The following is a 23,687-nucleotide window of genomic DNA, read 5'->3' as shown; positions in this document are numbered from 1 at the left end:
CTTTTCTATTTTAGGGCCAACACTTCTTCCTTGACTGTCCGAATATACAGATATTTTGATCCTACTATCCTCTTGCTGTTTCAGTGGTTCTTGCTGCGATCTGGGTGGAGTATTTTTAGATGTCTTGTTTTTGTGAATGTTATTTTTGTGGTTCTGAATGAGTCTACTACGGTTCTTGGTCAGTTGACTTCCAGGCTGGACAATTTCCTGTGTAATTGACTCACAACTGTTTACCATGGCAGTTGGACTTTTCAGGTTTACTTTCAACGGACTGTCAAACAAAAGGTGATGTAATATATCTTGCTTTAAATGCATGAAAGAATTATTGTGTGTAATCAATGCCAGTTTTGCTCTTTCACTTAAAATAAGTGATTCACAAAATTCAACAGGGAGGATCTGTCCAAGTGTTGTTAGAGACAAAGTGGAAAGCCCGTTCAAGAGTCGGTGAGTTATGAGCTCCGCCGTTAGAAGCATGTGAATTCCACAATCAACCAAGTTTGATTGCTGCGGTGATGCAACATTGATGATGTTTACTTTTATTGTAGGGTTGTAAAATTGTATTAACTTGTCAGCTATTATCTTAGCATGCTGGAGGTTAGTGTTTTTCAAGGAGTCAAAGTAGTAAAACACATTTTGGAGCACATCCCACAGCAACAGACTCCAATGTGTTCCTGAACCTCCAACTGCTTGAATGTTTGATGAATCATTAATTGGAATGAAAACTAACTTTTTGCTATTAAGATTTTGCGGCTGAAGGATGTCTGTATAATCGTTGAGAGTTTTTATGGCCACTGCAATGACAGGGTTAAGAAAAAATATGTTTTTATGGACAGAAGTATCATTTAAAATATCAAATATAATCCTAATTGTGTCGTCAGTGATCCACTTGGACTCCAGTAGTGAAAGAGTAGTATTTTCCTTTGTTTCTGCTTCTTTTGACGTTTTGGAACAATCTTCAAATGCAGATATTGGGGTTGATGTGATTGTCTGTAAGCTGGATCCTGTAGGACTGCTCGGTGTAGCAGTAACTTCGGAAATGTCGAGGGTTAGGTTGGACATACTGATCTTACTTAGGTGGGGGCTGTCACAATTTTTGGGCTTTGAGTCATTCTTCAGTTAGATCTAAAGTTCTAAAGTTAGATTTGTATTGCTGATTGATTATGTGAGGGATCCAGAAATTTCAGAGTTTAATTACAAAACAAAATATGAACCTATTTTATTAGCAAGTGATTTATCAGAATATTTTGAGACTGCTATAGGGGATCTTTTAGCGGAAATGGAGGATTTTTCAAAAAAAGGTTCTGGTTGGTCACTTAGCAAAATTATTAGATTAGAGCTGCACATAAATAAATACAAACCAATCAGGGGTTCGAGTTATATAGAATTGCCTGTTGGAATAAGTAATAAAAAGGCTGTAATAAATGTGAGAAACAACGACCAGAAGTGTTTCTTGTGGTGTGTTTTATCAGCTCTTTATCCTGCCGCAGAGCATTCTCAAAGAGTTACACAATATAAACAATATGAACATGAATTTGATGATGCTTTGAAAGATATTGATTTTCCAGTAGCATTGACTGATGTGGTAAAATTTGAAAAACGATCGGGGGTTTCTGTGAATGTTTATGCTTGTGAAGATGAAGAAAATATCAATGATGTGGAATACTTTGAAGATTATCCTGGACGCAACAAGAAAAATTACAAAGAAACTGAGGAAAATAAATCAAAATATATTACATATCCATTATACATAACTAAAGATGAAAAAGACAGACATGTAAATTTGTTGTATTTAAAAAATGAAGGAGGTAATACTCACTATTGTTGGATAAAAAACTTAAGTCGATTAGTGTCGACCCAAATCAGTAAACATAGAAAATGGATATGTAATCGCTGCCTCATGCATTTTGGAGAGGAGCGTCTACTACAAACACACAAGGAAAATTGCAACAATCATAATCCTATACGTGTAAAAATGCAAAAAATGATTACTACGGAGAGTGGGGATTTTCCTCCACGGATTTATTTCCGCAATCATTATAAAAAGATGAGAGTCCCCTTTGTATGCTATGCCGATTTTGAAAGTATTTTAGCACCCATAGCGTCATGTGATCTCGAGTTGTCGGATGATAAGTCGTATACCAAAAAATATCAATCTCATGAAGCCATCAGTTTCTCATTGTAAGTTGTATATAGTGAGGGTGATTATAAGGACCCAATTGATTATTTTGGTCCAGATGCTGCGAAGATGTTTGTTGAAAGCATTGAGAATGTATCTAAAGAAGTAGCCACATTATACAGTAGAGACGCTGCCAAACCCATGTGTTTAACAGATCATGATCGTCTAGCTATAGCTGGTGCTAGTAGCTGTCATATTTGTTGTAGGCGCTTAAACAAAAAAGATGAGAGAGCTCTTGACCACGACCATCTCTCCGGAAAGTTTCGAGGTGTGGCACATAAAGTTTGTAATTTGAATTTCCGCAAACCCAACTTCATACCAATCTTTGTTCACAATTTGAGTAATTATGACACCCACCTGTTTATAAAGATGTTTGGTATAAACAATGAGAACATTCGTGTTGTGCCTAATAATGAAGAAAAATACATATCTTATGAGGTGGTTGTTCCCGGTGGTGTAAATTTACCATTTTTAGATTCGTTCAGATTCATGCCTTCTAGCCTTGATAGTTTGGTTAACAACCTAAACAGAGATCAGTTTCAACACACTACAAAATATTTCAGTGGGGATAAACTAGAACTGGTGTGCAAAAAAGGAGTGTATCCATATGATTATATGGACTGTATTGAAAAGTTTGATGAGACCGCTTTACCCCCGAAAGAGTCATTTTACAACAGATTAAATAAATCCAACATAGAGGATAGCGACTACGAGCACGCCTGCAAAGTTTGGGAGAGTTTCCAGATTAAAAACCTAAAAGAATACACCACGCTGTATAACAGAACAGACACGCTGCTCCTTGCGGATGTCATTGAGAACTTTCGTGAAGTTTGTATGAATACCTACAAACTCGATCCGGCTTGGTATTATACCTCTCCGGGCTTAGCGTGGGACGCCATGTTGAAAATCACAGGAGTAAGTCTGGATCAGTTAACAGACTATGAGATGGTGTTAATGATCACCAAAGGAATTCGAGGAGGGGTCTCGCAGTGTTGTCACCGATATGCTAAGGCCAACAACCCATATATGCACAATTATGATCCGGAGAAACCCAACTCCTATCTTTTATACCTGGACCAGAACAATATGTATGGTTTTGCTATGGTGTCGTCGCTATGTTATGGGAATATACGGTGGTTAGAGAACATAGATAATTTCGACGTACGTGGGGTATCAGACACATCCTCGACTGGCTATATACTAGAGGTTGATTTGGAGTATCCTAAAGAGCTGCATGACGCGCACAGAGATCTCCCACTAGCACCAGAGTTACGATCGCCTACGGGTTCGAAAACTAAAAAGCTACTCACCACCTTGTATGAAAAAGAAAAATACGTACTGCACTATCACAACTTGAAATTATACCTCTCGTTGGGGATGAGACTGAAAAAAATCCATAGAGTTATAATGTTTGACCAAGGACCGTGGTTGAAGTCGTATATAGATCTAAACACAGATATGAGAACCAAGGCGGCCAACGATTTTGAAAAGGATTTCTTTAAACTCATGAACAATTCGGTGTTTGGAAAAACTATGGAGAACATCCGGAACCGCGTGGACATCCGACTCGCCACACAAGACAGACAGATAAAGAAGTGGGTTGCCCGGCCCAATTTCAAGAGCAGCACCGTTTTCACAGAAAACCTGGCCGCTATTCATATGAGCAAAACCACCTGTTATTTCAACAAGCCCATTTATGTCGGAATGAGTGTTTTGGACATATCGAAGACGTTCCTTTACGACTTCCATTATAATGTTTTGAAGAAGAAATACGGCGACAGGGTTAGAGTTAAGTATACAGATACTGATTCGCTCAACGTGACCATAGTCACCAATGATGTTTATGAAGATGTGAAAAGCATGATTGAGCATTTTGATACCAGCGACTACAAAGAAAATAACCCCTACGACATGCCCCGCGTAAACAAGAAGGTCTTGGGCAAGTGGAAAGACAAACTCGCCGGTGTGGTGATGAGGGAGTTTGTGGGTCTGAGGTCAAAGATGTACGCATACGAGGACGAAAAGAAAAAAAGCGGAAAGAAGGCCAAAGGTGTGAAGAAATCCGTAGTAAAACACGAGTTGACGTTCGACGATTATAAGACTTGCCTGTTTGACAGTGTAGACATTTATAAAACAATGAACTCCATAAGAAGCGAGGGCCACAACCTCTACACGATAGAGCTGCACAAAAAGTCTCTATCTGCCCACGATGATAAACGCTACATTCTAGATAACGGCATTGACACTCTTCCGTGGGGGCATTACAACGTGCCGATTGAACTAGTCGCAGAGCTGGAAATTCAAGCGGTTGAAAATATAGATTAAAAATAGACAAATATTTTTTTTTTCAATTATTTATAACAATTATACCATTCAGTAGTCTCCTTCGGCGGATGCATATCTTTTATGATTGTTCAAAAATGCATCACTGACATTTTGGTGTTTTCCAATCATCTCCCAATCCACTTTATATCTGTGGTTGTGAACAAATTCCTCTGTTAGTTTTTGATATTTGCTCAACACCAGCCAACAGTCGTTGTCGAAATTAATCATCATTTCATCGAGTTCGCTTTCTGAAAATGTGCGAAATCGTAGTAGAGTCGCCCACACCAATCGGTGTTGATACATTCTGATAAAATTAAAAGGCGCGTTTAAGGCATAGTACCTCGAAAGCAGACTCCAATCGACATAGCGATCGAACCTTTTGACAAAATTGTCTGTGAGAACTCCTTTTGGTTCCCTGTGTTCTTTCCAAATCAGTGACGTAAAATTATCCATCCCTATATTAGTAATTCGCATTTCATATATTAATAATTTATTCACACCGAAAGCGGTTTGTATTTTAAACGTTTGTTGTACACTTTTTTGTGTTATAAAAAAAAATATGAATCAGAACATTTTTATATAATTCTTATTAATGTCATAAGTGAACCCTGCTTCTGAAATAATTACAACGTAAGCAGTTGTCCCCTGATCGGCTACTGGACTACTTATGGCGTTCGTAAAGTCCAAATTTATTTGAACATCGTTTCTGTTCGTGTCGCTGCTAAACGGATGATGATGAGTGTCCACGACGATCAGTGGGTAATTATTTATAAAGTCCACATCGTTTAGATACACATCTTCGTCTTTAAACAACACCTGTCGTATGGCGGAGTAGCTTTCGTATAAAACGCCATATTGTTTGTCCGTGATGTTCAGGTTCTGCGGCTCTTGTGGATAGCGCAGACCATTTATTTTCACACTGTAGTTTTTTATATTGACACTGTCGAATTTGCTGGGGTCCGTTGTTTGATCGTTCTTGCGATTCGTCTGCAGACCCACGATTACGAATACGGGGTTGGAAATATTCCTGAATATGTTTGATACATCAAAACTAAACGACGAGCCGAATACGCCAAATTTTTCGACACACTGCCAAGTATAATATCTGTATTGCAAGTCGTTTTTGTCGCTCAACCTCCTGAGCCCCTCTATGAGCGGCACCTTCTTCACGGGGTCATATTCGACGAGGGACACCCTCAACACAAAGTGTGTGATTTTAATCTTGCCCTCATCAACCGTTTTTGCATTAGTTGCGACGCCTTCTGTCCAGCGGAAAATGGCGTCATTGTCCTCGGCGCTTGTAAAGACGATTTCGAATCCACCCTTATACATGGGGTATAACTGACTGTCGAAAAACGCTAATCCCAAGTGGGAAAGTGTGCCTATGGCCTCAAACTTGCCTCCCCCTTTGTCAAATTTTGATTTGAACCCACTGCTGTTGTAGGTGTTTTCGCCAGATTTGCTGTACGTCGTCAACGCCTTGATTGTGCTAGTGATACCCACCTCGTCCACAGAGTCGATCAGCTGATTGTGTTTTCTCAGTTCGATTCTTTTAAACAGAAATGCTGCAAAATTGTCTATGAGCCTGATCGGATCCGCTAGGGTATAAGCCCCACCTGCCTTTTTGACCACCTCGTCCTGTATGTGGAACTGTATGCGTCTGTCGTAGAACGAATCCCCGTGGTCTAATTTGAACACTATATATTTATTGGGCGAATTAAAGTTCAGATCCGACACAGGTAGCACAGTGTTGTATTCACACCTCTCTATCTTGTCAGATGCCTCATTATAATATTTCTCCATATCTATATACAGATTTCGAGTTTTCAATCCCCAATAAAAAATATAAAACCTCGCAATGTCGTTTTTAAGAAATCAACACAGAATACGAAAGTTGTAACAAATTCATCTTCTGTTGAACATGTGTATATATTTTTTTTTTTCTGTCCGACACTAAACCGTTGTGTCTACAACTTTTAGACAAAACAGAGTTTATCCCATTTTCCTCCGAGAGTGCTGTTAGACATTCGTTTAAAGTCGAGATACCCTTTGGTCTCGCGATAGCTTTTTCCATCTTATCGCCCAAGAGCTTAACAATGGCGAGTTTCTCATTGTTGAAACTATTGTTGCCAGCCTCTTCCTCGGCCTGTATGAACTTTATTCTATCACTCAGTTTGTTGTAATCGTCTATATATCTGTATTCCACAGGGTTGTTTGTGTCTATTAGTAGACCCTTACAGGGCCGGATTTCCAAATAGGCCCGGTAGGCCCGGGCCTATGGGCGCATGGTCCCAGAGGGCGCACGGCCGAGAGTAGTTTTTTTTATACCTAGGCTCTCTAAAATAAAGTCATAGTTGATAAAAAAAAACTCCAAAGCATTGTGATTCTGAATTTCATAAGAAGAAATAATTGTTAGGAAATGTAATCTATTTTCAAAATCACGCATCAATTTCATTACAAAATTGGTAAAGATCAAAGAACATTGGTTGTACGGGAGTAGGCTCTAGGGATGTTGACGATGACGTGACAAGCGCCCAAGGGGTATGCATGCTGGCTCGGGCTCGGTACTACTGGTCAGATTGATTAGGGGCGCATGCGCGCTAGACATCACTCTCACCTCAAAAGTTAAGTCTTTTGATTAGTTTACAACAATCTGCAGAATCAAGTTAAAATATATAATAAGTTGTGTTGAATATCAAAACAACGATGTACTTAAGTTACCTTTCAAACTAACAAAAAAATATTAATCTCAGTTTGCATTAGATTTTAGAAAAATTCAATACCCTCCAAAACATCAGTAATGCTGTCATTTTCTCCTCAGACCTAAGTAAGGTCGGTAAGGTTAGCCGGAATATTGCTCTGGTTTGCTTTGGAAACCACTCTGCATATTTAATCTAGATGCAATACGACCATAGATTAAATATTGCTCAAGTCGGCTTCTTATGACATAGTTAATTCAAAAATTTTTCATGTCTAGTGCATGTTGTCGACACTGGACGTTAGTTTTAATGTAATTTTGATTCTATTATTTTAGGGTAATTTCTATGATGTGTGTTCCAATTTCTAGTAAAATAAACAGGAGACGATCTATTTTTAGTCATTAGATCGTTTTATTTTGGATAAACTAGGTTTAAACATAGATAAAACATACTCCTTAAACAAAATAACAAGAATTGTTTTAAGCTAATCCAAAATGATGACAAATCTACTAAAGGAGCAGGTTTAATCTATGGTATGACGTACTGTATGGAGTTAATGTTTTTTGGGCCTGGAATTGGAATCAATGGCCATGTTTTTTTTTTTTTTTGCAGGAATGCTCGGGTGGTTGAGTTTTTTGTTTCAGTCCCACCACGGCCACAAACGTGAGCATTTATTAAAAGCATAAAATTGCTAAATAACGTGTTTAAGACGGCATTTTGTTAAGGCTAAACAAGTCAATTCTTAAAAAAAAACTTGCTCTGATTCCAAAGAGGAGTGTTATTCAAGCAGTTAACTTAGGCCTAAGGGTATATAGTTTTTAATAAAGGTTTGAAGAAATGTTACCAGACTAGGGGGCGGAAAATTATTTGGGCCTAGGGGCGCAAAAATGCTAAATCCGGCCCTGGACCCTTACCCTGTGCTTTAGAGTTGTTTTTAAAATCCTTCCATATATCACTTATCAAGTTTGCCATTTCCAACCGCCACTCGACTTGGGCCTACGCGATAAAGGAGCATTGTTTCGATACAGGGCGTGTGTCTTAATTAAGATGTCTTTGTATTTTTCAAAATCCTGTGAAGTGAACACGCCCACGCTTATAAGCCTCATCTTCGATGAGTGACCAACAGCCAATTCGGAATATATACCGGGAAGTTCCGCCCTCGTTAAGAGTTTCCACAATCCCGGAGTTCCGACATATCTGTCCATCGTTTTATCTAAAATGATGTTGTTGTTTTCGATCGACACAGGCTGTGATCCGATCGTGAGTTTGTTTGTTGTTGAAGTCGTAATAGAAACCAAAAGTTTTGTCATTACTGGATGCGAGACATTGTTTTGCGATGCTTCCGATATTTTCATTTTCTGTGAATTCGCGGATCGAGCGATTTTGCTGTTCCTCAGCTTCCACAGCCGGTGTTGCAGTAGGATTTTCAAACACGTCCTCTGGATCTTTAGGCAATTCCGAAGCTAGGACGTCACTGGGTGTGCTAGATAGTCTGGGTCTAAATGTGTCCGTTGGTTTTCTGATGACCTGTATGCGTTTAGGTTTTCTTTCAAGCTTAATAGTTTCGGTCTGTTCTTTTATCGCCTCTACAATAGGCTTCTGAATTTCCTCCCGTTTACGTGCATTATCGGCCTCAGATACTCGTACGGTTTCAGAATCACTCTTTAATTTGTCCTGCAGCTTATCCAACACCCTAGCCTCGTTAACAGTTAGGGGTTTGTTTTTGCGTTTAGTTGGTAGTATCATTTGGTTTTTCGGCTTAGTAGAGAAAGTCGGGTGCACACTGAAAACGGTTCTCATCTCTTTTGCCTGTTCTTGTTGATTTATTTCACCATCTGTTTTCCACTGTTCCTGCAGTTTTTCAATTCTTCTTGCTGCCTCAGAATTCATTTCGTCGGGCCACTCCACCATCTTTTGTTTTTTTATCAGCGTCTTTATAATGTCTTTATCGTCGGTTTTCCTCTTATTTTTCATATCTATAAATGTTTTGACTTTTCCAGTTTTATTTCACAAAAAAGGTTGAAAACAAAATTAAGGATAAACCATTTAAACCTTGTTAATTTTACATTAAAAAACATCATGTCTTCATATGTATTATGATAAAAAAAAATAATGCTGCTTATACACAGATTTCAAAAATATCATGTATATATAGCGTTTTTTGTTGGGTCTGTAAAAAAACGCTGCATACACACAGATTTTGAAAATATCACGTATAAATAGCGTTTATTGTTGGGTCTGCAAAAAAACGCTGCATACACACGGATTTCGAAAATATCACGTATATATCGTTTAACATAAAACACCCCCTTTAGTAATATCGTTTGTCAATGTGTCTTTCAGGTTGCGCATATATTTACCATTGTGAGGCTTTTTAGTCATATTTATGGACAAAAATCCAAACGGCTCGCTCCAGCATTTCTTACACATTGTTTCAAATTCACCAATCGTCATATCGGCGCCCACAAAGTCGTCATAGATACGCTTCGTGTAGTGTTTGTTCTGCTTGAAAACACACAACAGGTTCACATTGTTACGTGTGACCTGCATGTCAACCCTACCGTAACTCTGACTCAGATAGACGCACGATAAGTTCCTGTGTCTGCCCCTGATGAAATAGCTTTTTATAACATCTTGCTTTTCCATCAGACAGTCGTCGAACACAACAAGTGAGTTTTTCTTACACTCCTCCAAAGGGGGTAAATCTTCACAATTGCTGAAGAAATACTCAATCTTCCTATTCAATGTCCGATCTATATCCGTGTACTTTTGACGTAATTCCATGTATGCTTCTTGTTCAATCAATTTGCTAAATATATATAAATTCCGAAACAGCACACCACTAGGGTTGTAAATCAGATTCAACAACAAGTTCGTCTTCCCACTACCTGAATTGCCATTAATTAAACAGCGAAGTGGCTGGGGTATGAGGTTTGTATCTGAAGCTTTTTCATGGTAAGTAACAATATTCATCACTTATATAACCCCACTGTTGATGGCAAAGGTAATTTTAAGATGTCTCCAATGTTTTGATTATTCGGTGTATTAGATATTCATAGCTTAATCGATTTTAATAAATGGCATTTTTGTTTTTGTTATATTTTTTACAAATACCAACATATCAAAATTATCATCCACAGTTATAGCTGCTGTAACTCTATTGTATTTTTCAATGCTGCCCTCATCTGTTAGTTGTTTAAGTGCTTGATTAATTATCGACTCACCATCATGGATGTATTCAAATTCATAGCAGATTTCAAATTCTAAAGGTGGCACACACCCTTTAGCTTTCTTCAAACCTCTGTTTTGAACATCAATAAATCTGTATATTCTTTTATTAGAATCTGTGTTTACACTTTTAAATAAACAAAACACTTGTTGTATCCTATTTTTCAATATTGTTTTATACATTAGTTTGTTTTCTAAATGTTTGATATTGTGTCGATGCCTCCTTAGACTGGGTAAAAGTTCTTCAATCAACCAACTTCTAAATTCGTTCATTTTCTTATTAGCCATCATCAAACACCAAACACCCCCCTTGTTTATATAAACAGTGTTGGGTTGTTTTTGTATAGTGGATTGTGTGTCATGCCTTTTCAGTTCTGAGTAAGTTGTTTTACATTGTCCAAAAACATGTTCGGAAATACATTTTCTCGCTCTCGCATATGGTTGCCCAATATGAAATAGAATTTCCTTCAAACCACGGTTTGTTAGCATCATCAAGTATAATTGAAATACTATGACCATTAAACACAAACTCATTATTCGCTATATCGATGTTAGACATTATACTATATATATACAAGCACAAACAGCCCGTTTTTGTTAGAGAACAAACTTGTGTGAATGTGTTTTAATGCGCCATTTAAAAGAATACAGCAATTATAAACTAGGGCACCAGAGTTGAGATTACTTATCTGCACAACTGATGATGTAGACCAGCTGTGCTCCTTGTCTGGGTCCAACTCTCGGACTACCACAGTTACACTTTGTCTTACTATATATACCGCAGTGTTACATTGTGAGACTGACAAACTACAGACAGTTGTGAGTTTTGACAAAGTGGCAGGCAGTTGTGGACGACCGACAAACTGCACAGAGTTGTGTGTGACTGACAAACTGCAGACAGTTGTATGAAAATGGATAACTGCGAGTTATGTAAAACTGAACAACTGCGAGTTGTGTGAAACCCAACAACTGCGAGTTGTATGAAAACGAACAACTGTGAGTTGTGTGAAACCGAACAACTGCGAGTTATGTGAAAACGGATAACTGCAAGTTATGTGAACCATAGACAGTTGTGAGTGACCAAACTTTAGACAGTTGTGTGAAACCAAACAACTGCGGACAGTTGTGTGAAACCGAAAAACTCTCAACTGTTGGGAGGAACCAAACAACTGTCTACTGTTGTAAGTATTCGAAAGTTTCAGTGTTTTAGGTGTCTGAAAGTTGAACTAGTTCCACTGATATAAAACTAGGGGTCTGCGGGTCAGACTTTTTTGGTTCGGGTCGGGTCGGGTCGGGCCAATAATTTTGGTCCTCGGGTTTCGGGCCAAAAATTATTAATTACCGGATTTTTTTTTCTTTTTTTAACTCCTATCTGTGTTTATAATATTACTTGAAAATAACATATTGAAAAAGATTGTATTTATGTATATTATTTCATGTTCATAACTTATTTACAGCTTAGGAGTTGCCTCAACTGCAAGAAAGAAGAAAATAATTTTTTTATCAAGCCATTCTTTCCCATTTTCATAACTGTTGAAATATCTAAACAGCTATATTACAACAAGTTTGTAATGGAACTTAATATAAATGGATCATAAACAAATCAATTAACCTTATCACAAGTTTAGGGCCTGTGGCTTCAAGACTGCAAGCAAGAAGAAAATAAAAATTCTATGTTTCCACCATGCAATATGAATCATTCATTCCCTGCCTCCTAACCTCCTCTCACACTTACAATAGCATTATTAGTTACATCATCATAAATAAAGAATTATCTATTATTGGCATTAGTATGCCTACAGCTTTACATAGGAATTATTTTTTATAGGGCCTAAAATAGTAATAGACTAAGCAACATAACAAGTGGAGAACTCATTGAAGAAAAGATATTGTGTAAACTAATTTACTATAAAACTCTAAAACAATAAATAACACACATACATTGTTTATGGTATAGTTATAGTAAAGACTGTAAAAATTGCATATCATGTCATACACAGTTATAGATACACAGTTATAGGCACAGTTATAGGTATTGCAAGAGATTAAAATCCTAAAACAACTTATTTTAGCTAATAAATGAAAAGAATTAAAAATCCATAAACTCAAGTCAAACAATATCACAATTATTAGGTACCCGAAAAGGAACTCTTTATATATAGAAAATTATATTAAATCAAGAGAAAAGAAAGTTAAATGCTAATTTGGCAACATAAGCAGACAGCAGAGGCATTATAGTGCCCTAATTAGCAACACAACTCAATGTTTTTATACTGTAAGTCAATGTTTTTGAAACTGTAGGGTCTTTTTCTCGGAAGGAAGGGTAGTAGAATGTAAACAAAAAACCATGAATCACTCTCACAGCCGGGGCCGGGGACACTCAAGGTTACAGACCCTCCCCCTCCCCTCCCCTCCCATCTTACTCAACCCGAGCCAGGCCCGGGGACACTCAAGGTCATAGACCCTCCCCCTCCCCCGCCCCTATTACACCACCCGGTTGTTCCAATTGCTGACAAAATACAAGTAACAAAACAAGGAAGTAGAGACAAAAAGATATATTTTCTTTATTCAAAAATATAAAACTGTTACAGATAATTTCCAAAGAAATTAATTCATTGTAGTTTGTGTCTTGTAAATACTGTATTGGATCTTAGAAATATCTTTTTTGAAACTCAATCTAACTTAAGAAAAAAATAATTTTACTGAAAATTAAACTTTCATAAAATTATAAAATATTTAGGCCTAACCTCTTTGTAGACTTGTTGATACTTGATACTTAAAAAAAAAAAAAAAAATGGTGACCATAAAATGCCGAACCAGACGATCAGAAGTGTTGTTTTGTTTTGTTACTAAATGACAAAAAGGACAATAGGAAAATAAAAGAACAAGATACAGATCTGTACACTATATCAGATATTTCTTTAGTTTATAATTTATTATGTAAATAAAATACTAAAATATATTTTAAACTAGGTATGGAATAAACAATAAATAATTAAACTGGTACCCCTGGATAAATAGTCTTTCTTTTGACTTCGTTTTCTTTGCACTGTTGCGTCACGGCTTTTGTTTTGTCAGTCAGTAGACGACTGGCTCTGGCTAGTGACAGTAAGGCAATAATTGCTCTGTTGTGTCTTTGTTCTTAAACGTGAGCAAACTTAATATTTAATTCTAATTTTAACATTTTAATTCCTCTGTAATAATGTATATAAGAGTGTTTCTTTGAAAATTACTTATTATAACTTTAAAAATAGCCTAATAATTATTTTTTTTGGCCCGACCCAAATCTCTGACCCGACCTGGTCTCTCGGGCCTTCCGCTGGCCCGACCCGACCCGAAAAAATCGGGGACCCGCAGACCCCTATATAAAACCAATATAAAGCGTGCTGTTTGCTTGAACTACCAGTTGCAACAGTGTCGGCAAAATGTACTGTGTGTGGTTTGAATATTGGTCGTGAGTAAAAAAAATATTAAAATAGTAAACTTTAATTAAATATTTTATCATATACAATTTTTTGCTGTAACTCTTAGCTTCTTCAATTGTCTTTTGGGAAATATTCTTCAGTAGTTTTTGCAAAACCTGTTTTTATAATCTTCTACTGTTCTCAATCTGTTGTAAATACTACATCGTGCATTTTTCTAGTACCTTTAAGCGATTTTGTGCCCTTGAATACAACAAATACAGATTTATCAAATTGCATAAGTTTCTTTATATTGTCGGGTGTCAATCTTGCGTTCCAACTCTCCGGAAGTCGAATTCTTATATTACCACACAGGCCCGTTTTTGACCCTGTCAGCGCCCTAGGCACATCTAATAGTAGCGCCCCTTTGCAATATATATATATATATATACCAGGGTGTCCACCGACCGGGAAATCCGGGAATCATGCGGGGGATTTTTGAACCGTGAATTTTGTATTTATACCTGGAGTTTTCAATTTACCGTGATCGTGCATGACAAAAGTGACGTTTCCGTGATCGCGGGAGACGATAATATGTCTACACAAGGCCGCGAGGGATGATCAGAATTTTCCGCGATCACAGAAGACGATGATAATGTCCACATGACCGCGGGAAAAGATAAGAATTTTGCCTCATTCACCGAAGACGATTATCTCCATATGTCCGCGGGAGACGATTACCATTTTGCCGCAATCGCGGGAGGCGATCACTATGTCCAAACGACCAACGGGGACGATATAATGATGTCTTCACGGCCGCGAGGGGTGATCAGAATTTTATCGCAATCGCGCAAGACAATGATTATGGCCACACGATCGCGGAAAAAGGTCAAAATGTTGCCTAATTTGCGTAAGAGGATGATTACCTCCACAATACTGAGGGAGATGATTACCGTTTTTCTACAATCGCAGGAGGTGATTACTATGTCCACACGACCTTGGGGCACGATATGATGTCTTCACGACCGCGAGGGGTGGTCAGAATTTGATCGCGATCGTGCAAGACGAGGATAATGTCCTCACGACCGCGGGAAAATATCAGAATTTCGCCTAATTTGCGGTAGACGATGATAATCTCCTCACGACCGCTGGATATGTTCATATATTGCCTCGATCATGGAAGACGATAATTATATGTCCAAACGACCTGACTGCGGAAAATAGTAAGAATCTCGCCTCAAACGCGGGAGACGATTACGATGCCTACAAGGCCGCGAGGGGTTTACCGCAATAGCATGCAAATACTACCACGATTTTTTTTTAATTTCCAAATTTTTGGCGCCCCCAAAAAAAGCCAATTGCCTCGCGCCCTAGGCACGTGCCTACCGTGCCCATTCGGTAAATCGGCCCTGTTACCACATATAATTTGAATCTGCTCACCATATTTAGAACTCACTATTTCGATATCCTCTACCAAATACTTTTTATCAATCTCCAAGTCAGCAACACTTATATAACGGCTTCTGTTAATTTTATCTAAGAAGTCCGAGAAGTCGATATCATTAGAGTTCTCCATGGTATAACTGTCTGCCTATATATATATTCGTATACTTTTACGACAAACAAAAAATTAGCAACATCTGTCGCTGAGTATTATAAACGGTTTTATAGAACCGAGGTCGCAATAAAAAAAATAAACACGATTGCATCTTATGAATAAATTATACTCGTACAAAATCTAAATACACAATACTGTTCGAATCAGGATTGTGCAATAGTGTACCATTTTGATCAAACAGTCCGATTTGAATTTGTTGAATTTGATTTAACCCATCCTTTATCGGCACATAGTGGGGATATTGAGGTGTTTCAGAAATCTTATAGCCATGTTGTGCTTTCGGAAAGAATTGGTACAATATCGACGATTCGTCATGTCTGTGATAATGTGTAGAATGGCTTGTATAACTGCTGTTTACAATATTACAATGGATTTTGATAACATCCACAGGCCGCAAATTTGGCGCAGTATCAGCTTTATAGTGATTAGATAACTCTGAATCTTTGTCCTCATTAAATCCCAACAAGAAGCGCATTGTGTTATACATTTGAAACTTTAGTGGTGATTTTATAACAACACGATTACCTTCTTTAAGTATTTTAAACTGATTTATATCCACAGTAAAACTAGCTTTTTCTAAAAACCCTCGTATGTGCTTCTGTAGCGATTCCATTGTCCAATGTCCACTGTTAATCACCACAGGTGTAAATATGTTTTCAAAAGTCATACTAGCAGTTTGCACTAAATTATAAATGTTGTTTTCAGAATAAAAACCAATCAACGCTATCTGGTACTTTGAATTTTCACCCAAATAGATCGGGTGCTCCAAATGGATATTTAACAATGATGTATTTCCCGTCAGTTTTAAAATAGTCATATCTAATAAATATATGGTGCAAAGAAAAAATATATTCTTAATTGCTTTTGGGTAAACTGTCATATAAATCATCAATGCTTTCTCTTGCGTTTTCTTTTAGTGTTTTATAACGGGTTTCCAATTCTAGGATTTTATTAACAAGTTCGTCCAATTGTAGTTTTACCACAACATCATTTGCTTCAATGGCCTTACCAACGCCGCTTATTCTCTTATGGTTTTGGATCTCGAGCACATCCACAGTATTAGTTGTGGTAGACTTTTTCGGCACAATGTTTTTTGTTGTTTTGATCACATTTTTAATGAGTTTTTCCAACTCTAAAAGGTTTTCCTTAATTGCGACATCGTTTTTGTCTATGGATTTAGCGACATTGACGATGCGCCTCCCCTTAACACTCAAATAGTTGCCCGATATACTAATGCTATTCACCAAAGAATCGGTTGTTTTTAGATGCCCCATTAGCTTATCCTCTATTTGTTTGAACATTGTTTTAGCTCCGCTGTTGAATCCATTCTGTAAGTTCCGTATCTTTTCATCAACTAGAGATTCACTAACACCATCTGAAATACTCTGGGGTTCTTGTAGTTCGTTAAATCTGTTTATCGAAAGATAATCCATGTCTAAATATATACATTAAAAGGTTTGTTTTACTAAAATAAAAAAAATAAAAATACTTTATTATAAAATTTTAGAAACCAACATAACCATACATATTTGTTATTATTCAAAATATGTTCGATTTCATTCCAACTCACACCATTTGAAAATCTCCTTAAAACCTCTAAACACAAATGACCACATATTGGCGGATCGTCATATTCCTGGTATCTATTCATATTGTATAATATACCGTCGTCCATGTTCACATATTTGTTCAATTCCAACAACGGTGGTGCGTCTCCAAATGAGTCGAAATATGTAACTCGGTTGCCTGTTTTCATATAACAAGTCCAGTGTGTACCACCCGATTCTAAATTGCCTAGATTTATAATTCCACATTCGTTTTCACGCGGTTTGTTTGGTAAGGCTTCCCTCATAAAAACACCACGAAAGTTTCTTATTCGTAAAACATTAGCCCAATGCTCCAAGTCAGATATTGTTGATGGGCTTATTTTTGTTTTGCACCACTCAAGACCTTGTTCAGTTCTCTGTTTATACGTCTAGTCAATCCGGCACCACTTGCATCTTGATCTATCAGAGTATCCAACTCACTATCAATTAATTTCTTAAGCCATGGCACAAACTGATCTTTCAATAGGGGCGCGACTTTGCCTTTTATCAGTGGTGATGCAACTTTCTTAAAATATGGAATATTGTTTTCAGCCAGCTCCAATACTTCCCGCAGTAAACCGCCATCAATCATCTCCTTCAGTTGGGCATAATCAAAAATCAACCTCACCCCAGTGTTGTTTTTTATGGCTCTTTCCACCTGCTTATGTTGGTCACTATCAAGCGATACTTCAACATTACCGTTTTTCAGCTGTTCCTTTGGGAGATATAGTAAAGCACGTTTGAGCTTTTTGTAAGCAATTCGCAATTTGTTTAGTTGATTCTTCGTCAGGTTTATCTTACGTTTATACCCCATTGTAATTGTGCTATATACACACTTTACCAATTCTCAATCGTTTACTTAATTAAGACTCGTTTGCGCATTTAAAGTCTATATTACAAGCACATCTATATTTCAATATATAGCAATGGAGTTGTACTGCCGCGTGTGTAAAATAAACACAGCGTCTGAAAACATAAAGACCACAAAAACTAGAAATAAAAGATGGTTGTCTACATCAAAATGTGCAGTTTGCGGCAGTGTGAAACACTCGTTTATAAAGGAGCCATATGATGTTTTAGAAGCCAAGGAGTTGCATAGGCCGGTTATTAAAAAGTTCATTAAACGCCGAGTAGTCACCAAGGGTATCGACGATTTGTGGGCTGCAGATTTATTAATAATGAAGCAGTACACTAGGGAAAACAAGTGGTACAAGTACATTTTAAATGTCATAGATACATTTAACAAATTCGTTTGGTCCGAACCTTTAAAGAGAAAAGACGGGGCAGAGTTGACAACAGCTTTCGAGAAGATTATAAAAAGAGCAAACAGTGATGGTCATAAAGCACCAAAGCTTTTACATACCGACAAAGGTACAGAGTTTAAAAATAAACCGTTCAACAACATGTTGAGGAGGCATAATATCAAACTATACCATACAGAGAGTGAAGAGAAGTCCGCAATAATTGAAAGATATCATAGGACATTGAATGAGAAACTTAAAGTTAAATTCCAAGTCCGACAATCCCACAAGTGGTACGATATACTACAAGAAGTCACAGATGAGTATAACCAACAACACGATTATCACCACACTATTAAAATGAGACCAGTAGAGGTCAACAAAGATAACGAGGCTGATTTATTACAAATCTACATTGAGCGCGAACACAAAGTTCGTAAAAACAACAAGTTCGACCTCGGCGATAGAGAACGTATCACGACGAAAAAAGACGTGTTTGCGAATAAATATAAACAAAACTGGACTTCGGAGATATTTACAATAGCACGAATTCTAAACACTAGACCGGTTACTTATAGGATCGCCGATCAAAATGGCGAAGAAATTATAGAAGGATTCTATGAAAAGGAACTGCAGAAGACTGCTCTCTGAGTGTCCGGACTTTGAGGGCCGTACCCCATTCTAGGACTGTACCCCGTTCTAGGGCTGTACCCTATTCTAGGGCTGTACCCTATTCTAGGGCTGTACCCCATTCTAGGACTGTACCCCATTCTAGGACTGTACCCCGTTCTAGGACTGTACCCCGTTCTAGGGCTGTACCCTATTCTAGGGCTGTACCCTATTCTAGGGCTGTACCCTATTCTAGGGCTGTACCCTATTCTAGGGCTGTACCCTATTCTAGGGCTGTACCCTATTCTAGGGCTCTCACCCTCACCCTGGCCTAGTATCGACAAATACATAACTACTATGGTGTATAAACCTATTCCATGAAATTCTACACGTATGTACCAAGTTTCGTGGCAATCGGTTCAGCGGTGTCTGAGTTTATCACTACCAAATATATATATATATATATATATACAAACATCCTCTTTTATACTTATAGATGAATTCAAACGGATGGTTTTTTGGGCTCTAAGGACCTCAAAACAAAAAAGTAAGTTGGCCCCGGGTCCAGGTCTTACCATGAGTACTATGGTAATAGCTTATTCCCTATATGGGAAATTCACTAAAAGGGGGAAAAGTATTCACATTGAGGTTAAGGATTTCTGAATTACTTTGAAGGAAGATCTACTACTGAAACGTAAAAACAGAAGAGGTAATATAAACTGTAATATCCACATAAGAAATTTCTACTGAGTTAATTTAGAAGAGAAATCACATAATCGGTAATAGTGACTTGAACTAAGGGAACTCCAGTTACAAATCCAAATGGAAGTTGGCTTGATGTCTTCTTGGACTCAGGGTGATTCAACTCAACATCAAATACATCAACATCAAAAGTCTACTAGATTTTTGGGGTTAGAAATATATGAGAATTTCAATTGGAATCGTCATGTGGAAAAAATCCTTTCTAAAATTAACTCAGGAATGCCTTACACAGAATGTCATATTTATGCACTGATGTAGGCCTAAGTGTGTTAAAAATAATAAATCATGAGCATATTCATACCCATATTTCATTTGGCTTGGCTTTATATGGGTAAAAAAAAGAAAACTTGAATGAAATTTTGAAGCTTTCAGAATAGTTCCTAATTTGAAGCCTGAAGAATCAGCAAAAAATTATTTCAAAACTTTAAAAATATTAGCTGTATATGGACAATATATTTACGACACGGTTTTAATAGCAATTATAATCCTTTAAAACAGAACATTCTGCAATCTCACCAATATAACACAAGAATAAAATACCGTCATACCTACTCACTATAGATTAGCATTTTATGAAAAGAAACCTTCATATATTGGATCAAATTTCAAATTTCTTACATACACTTCCTATTTTGTTAAAAACTGAAAATAACATCAATAAAGTTAAGATGTTAAAAAATTACCTTTTTTACAAACCACTATACTCGTTTGAGCTTGAGGATTTTTTAAACTCTTAGTCATAGTCATAGTATTAGGTTTTTGATTTGACACTATTCTCATGTACTAGGTGTGCATATTGTGAATAAAGATGACTTGACTTGACTTCTAACTTCATATGTTTGGGCGGAGTTTGAGAAGATGGTGGATTCCTCTTGAGTTGCACATAATATCAGGAACTTTATCTACCTTGTACTATTCCTCACTACACAGTTGCGACTCCTTAGTGGACCCACTGAAAAATTATTCTTTAGGTATATGTATTTTCATAAGGTGAGGTAAAACTATATTAAAGTAGACATAGTTAAATTCTTAACAAAAAACTCAGGGCCTGCGGTTTGCATGTCTCATGCCTAGACCTGCTCCCAGCTATATGTCGAGATTCCTCACCTGAGTAAGTCAGTGTCACTGACAGCTTCAAACCGTTGCACCGCAGTCATGGCAAAGTGTCTTGTCTGTTGTGAAATCGCAGCGTCGCAGCAACCGACCAGCAGACACAACAACCGCAGTAACTGCGGATGTCTAGGTGTCAGCAGCTTGTTGAGCAGATAAAAACTGTTTTCCAGCACCACCGCTGCCTGTGGTTTTAAATAATCTTGACTAATGGTGACATAACACATTTTTTATAGTTCATTTCTAGTCTACTAGAGTTAAGTACTGAATAATTTGAATGGTAATACAGTATAGTAGAACCCCAAGTAACCAAAATAAAGGGGGAAGAGCCGTTTCAGATAACCAACTTTTCAGTTAACCCGTCATTAGCTAAAAATAGCATCGGTGAGTTGGAAAAATGAATTTAAAACAATGTCTATATAATACAGTATTTTATTTCAGCCACAGAAATGTTACATTAGGTTAGTAAATAATTTAAACTAAATAACTGAAGTTACTAAAGCATTTTACATTACGTATTAATTATTTTTGAACCGTGTATTATTTTATGGAACCATTTCGGTTAAACCGGATTTCGGTTAACCGGGGTTCTACAAGGCCAGTCGTACATCTAAACAATAAACTAATAATTGAACATTATATTAACAGTATTGGTTCACTTACCTCACTATATTTTTTGTCACTGATCATCTTCAGAGAATCTGTCAACTCTTTTATTAGGAAAAAGTCCATAACTGTAGCCGACTCTCTGACCTTATCATGACTGACAAGCAAAGTTAATAAATATTCAAAGGCAGTACTCCTGGAAGCTATTGTTTCAGCAGAAAAATTTCCAACCATAGCTTTCTTTGGAAATTCAACAGAAGAAAATATGTCAGGGAATTCTTGACGCAGTTTAGTGTACAGCTCTAAAAACTCTGTGTATCTCCTTTCTAACAAACATGAATGGTTGTCAGGTGTGGGGCCTTTCCTCAACACTCTGATACTGTATACCTGAAAACAAAGATATTTAATATATAATCAAAATTTTACCATAATTGAATATAAATAGCTTGTACCATTTGAATAAATTTTATCATTTCATGAAATTTGCATGTAGTTTGCCTCCACATTCAACTCTTTCATGAGAATTATATCACAAAAACCAAAAGAATAAAAATACATTTTTTTACAATTAATCAATGCATGCATTGTCTAGAAAAATCCAATTGACTGAAGAACTGAATCTTTTGAGATCGTCTACAGAAGCGTGAGTTTCTTAATGGTCATGCATATTAGCAACACTACCACATTTTAAAATTGATACTTTCATCACATGGAAAACACATCCATAAAAAGTAATGGTTTGATGTGGATCTTTGGTTAGTCGTTACTGACTTTTTTTTTAAATGGCTGCTGGTGATAGAGTTACAGTTGATGGAGAAAGATAGCAGGGAATATATAAGCAATTATTTTTTGTAGCGGTTGTAAGGATTTAGTCGAGAGTGCCTAAAATTCTTTGTTTGAAGTTCATTGTTGGTGATGGTGAGTTAATGTTGTTCAAAGGTTTATTGCGGACATTTTCCATCACGAAAGTAAAAAACAATACACAACGTGAAGACGGGATCAGATTCCAGATCCCGAAACGTTGTGTATTGTTTTTTACTTTCGTGATGGAAAATGTCCGCAATAAACCTTTGAACAGTGCCTAAAAATTAGACATGGTGGTTTTAACAAGTTAGAGCTTAAAGAATTCAGCCTACTTGTCCATCTTAACATCCAACAAACAACTCAAGAATCCGTGCAGTTGCAACCCTTAAAGTTTACCGGACGTTTTATCCGAACGTATCCGAACGTTGTTTCAAGCAAAGATCATGTGATGTCACACCACACCACTGGATTATTTCCTTTAGTCACTTGAAGCAACAGCAAAAATTGAACAAGAATGTTATGAAAACTTTTGTGATAAGAGCTGGAGTCTGTAAGGCTGCCAGGGACGTATTTAACAATCTGCCACCTCTAGGCAGCGAAGTTAGCCTAAAAAAAGTAAGTGGATCTGACTAAAAGTGTTCAATGAAAAGCACTATAAGCATTATCCATGACAGATATATATCCTACTTTTAAACACTACAATTTTGTATAAGTTAAGTTACTAGTTAGTTTACGCTTTTCTCCTTGATTTAAAAATAGAAAATGAAATACTAACTAATCAAGTTAATACGTTCGTTGCGATGTTTATTTCCCTGCATTAATCAAATGGTGCGTTACGAGATCTATAGGTCTCGTTCGCTATCATTACCCAGGTGCGATACAAGACCCCGAGATTACGTTGCGCAGTAATCTTTTGCACATCATAACCTCAAAGAAAGGAAAGAGAGAGCGCTGAGTGTTTGTTTATGTGAACCATTACAATGTTGACAGTCTTCAGCCAGCCCAGGAAGTTAATATGACGTCATTGTAGGAGACCCTGAGATCTCGTACCGCACAGCTGTAATAGTTCATTATTTATTTGCATTTATTCTTTTCCTCCAATAACAAATTATAAAAAAATATGTGTTATCTGTTTATTTACGAATTCCTAATAATCGTAACCGTAGTAAAATATATATTTTATCTTTCTATTATCACTTTTTATATTATTGCATGTCCTTATGGCTGATTTCAGGCTAAATAAAATACAAATGAAATATGTTTACAAATTACTGTATTTATTTCGTAATATTATGGGATTGGGCAATGACCTTGAAATGAGTGCGGGCCACTGTGAGTCGAGTGGCCGAGGGTAAGGGGTGGGTGCAACCTTGAAGCTATATTAAGACTTGCACCACTTCCCTAAAGGGCTCGGGAAGGGGATTTCAATCGCAAAACAATGATACAAAGTTGTTTATCGGAAATTCCTTGTCTGGTTTGACAATTATTTAGCATTGATTTTGTATGGTTTAGTAGGGGGACC

The 23,687-nt window shown here is 37.0% G+C and overlaps 1 protein-coding gene across 1 annotated transcript in view; it reads right to left on the bottom strand.

Moving 5' to 3' along the window:
- The window catches only part of LOC128985895 (sorting nexin-21), a 48,467-nt gene that overhangs the window by 14,377 nt on the left and 10,403 nt on the right, over positions 1–23,687 (bottom strand). The window contains exons 4-5 of the mRNA XM_054405869.1: positions 21,419–21,748; positions 20,753–20,940 (exon numbers count right to left, since the gene is read on the bottom strand). Of these exons, the coding sequence (XP_054261844.1) occupies positions 20,753–20,940; positions 21,419–21,748 (518 nt within the window). The remainder of the gene's footprint in view (positions 1–20,752; positions 20,941–21,418; positions 21,749–23,687) is intronic.

Source organism: Macrosteles quadrilineatus, unplaced genomic scaffold (genome assembly GCF_028750875.1).
Source record: "Macrosteles quadrilineatus isolate MER2022 unplaced genomic scaffold, UCM_ALF_1.0 Scaffold_2__2_contigs__length_208266976, whole genome shotgun sequence".
Lineage (NCBI taxonomy): Eukaryota > Metazoa > Arthropoda > Insecta > Hemiptera > Cicadellidae > Macrosteles > Macrosteles quadrilineatus.
Note: the sequence above shows the minus strand (reverse complement) of the source record. Positions and strands in the feature narration are given on the sequence as shown.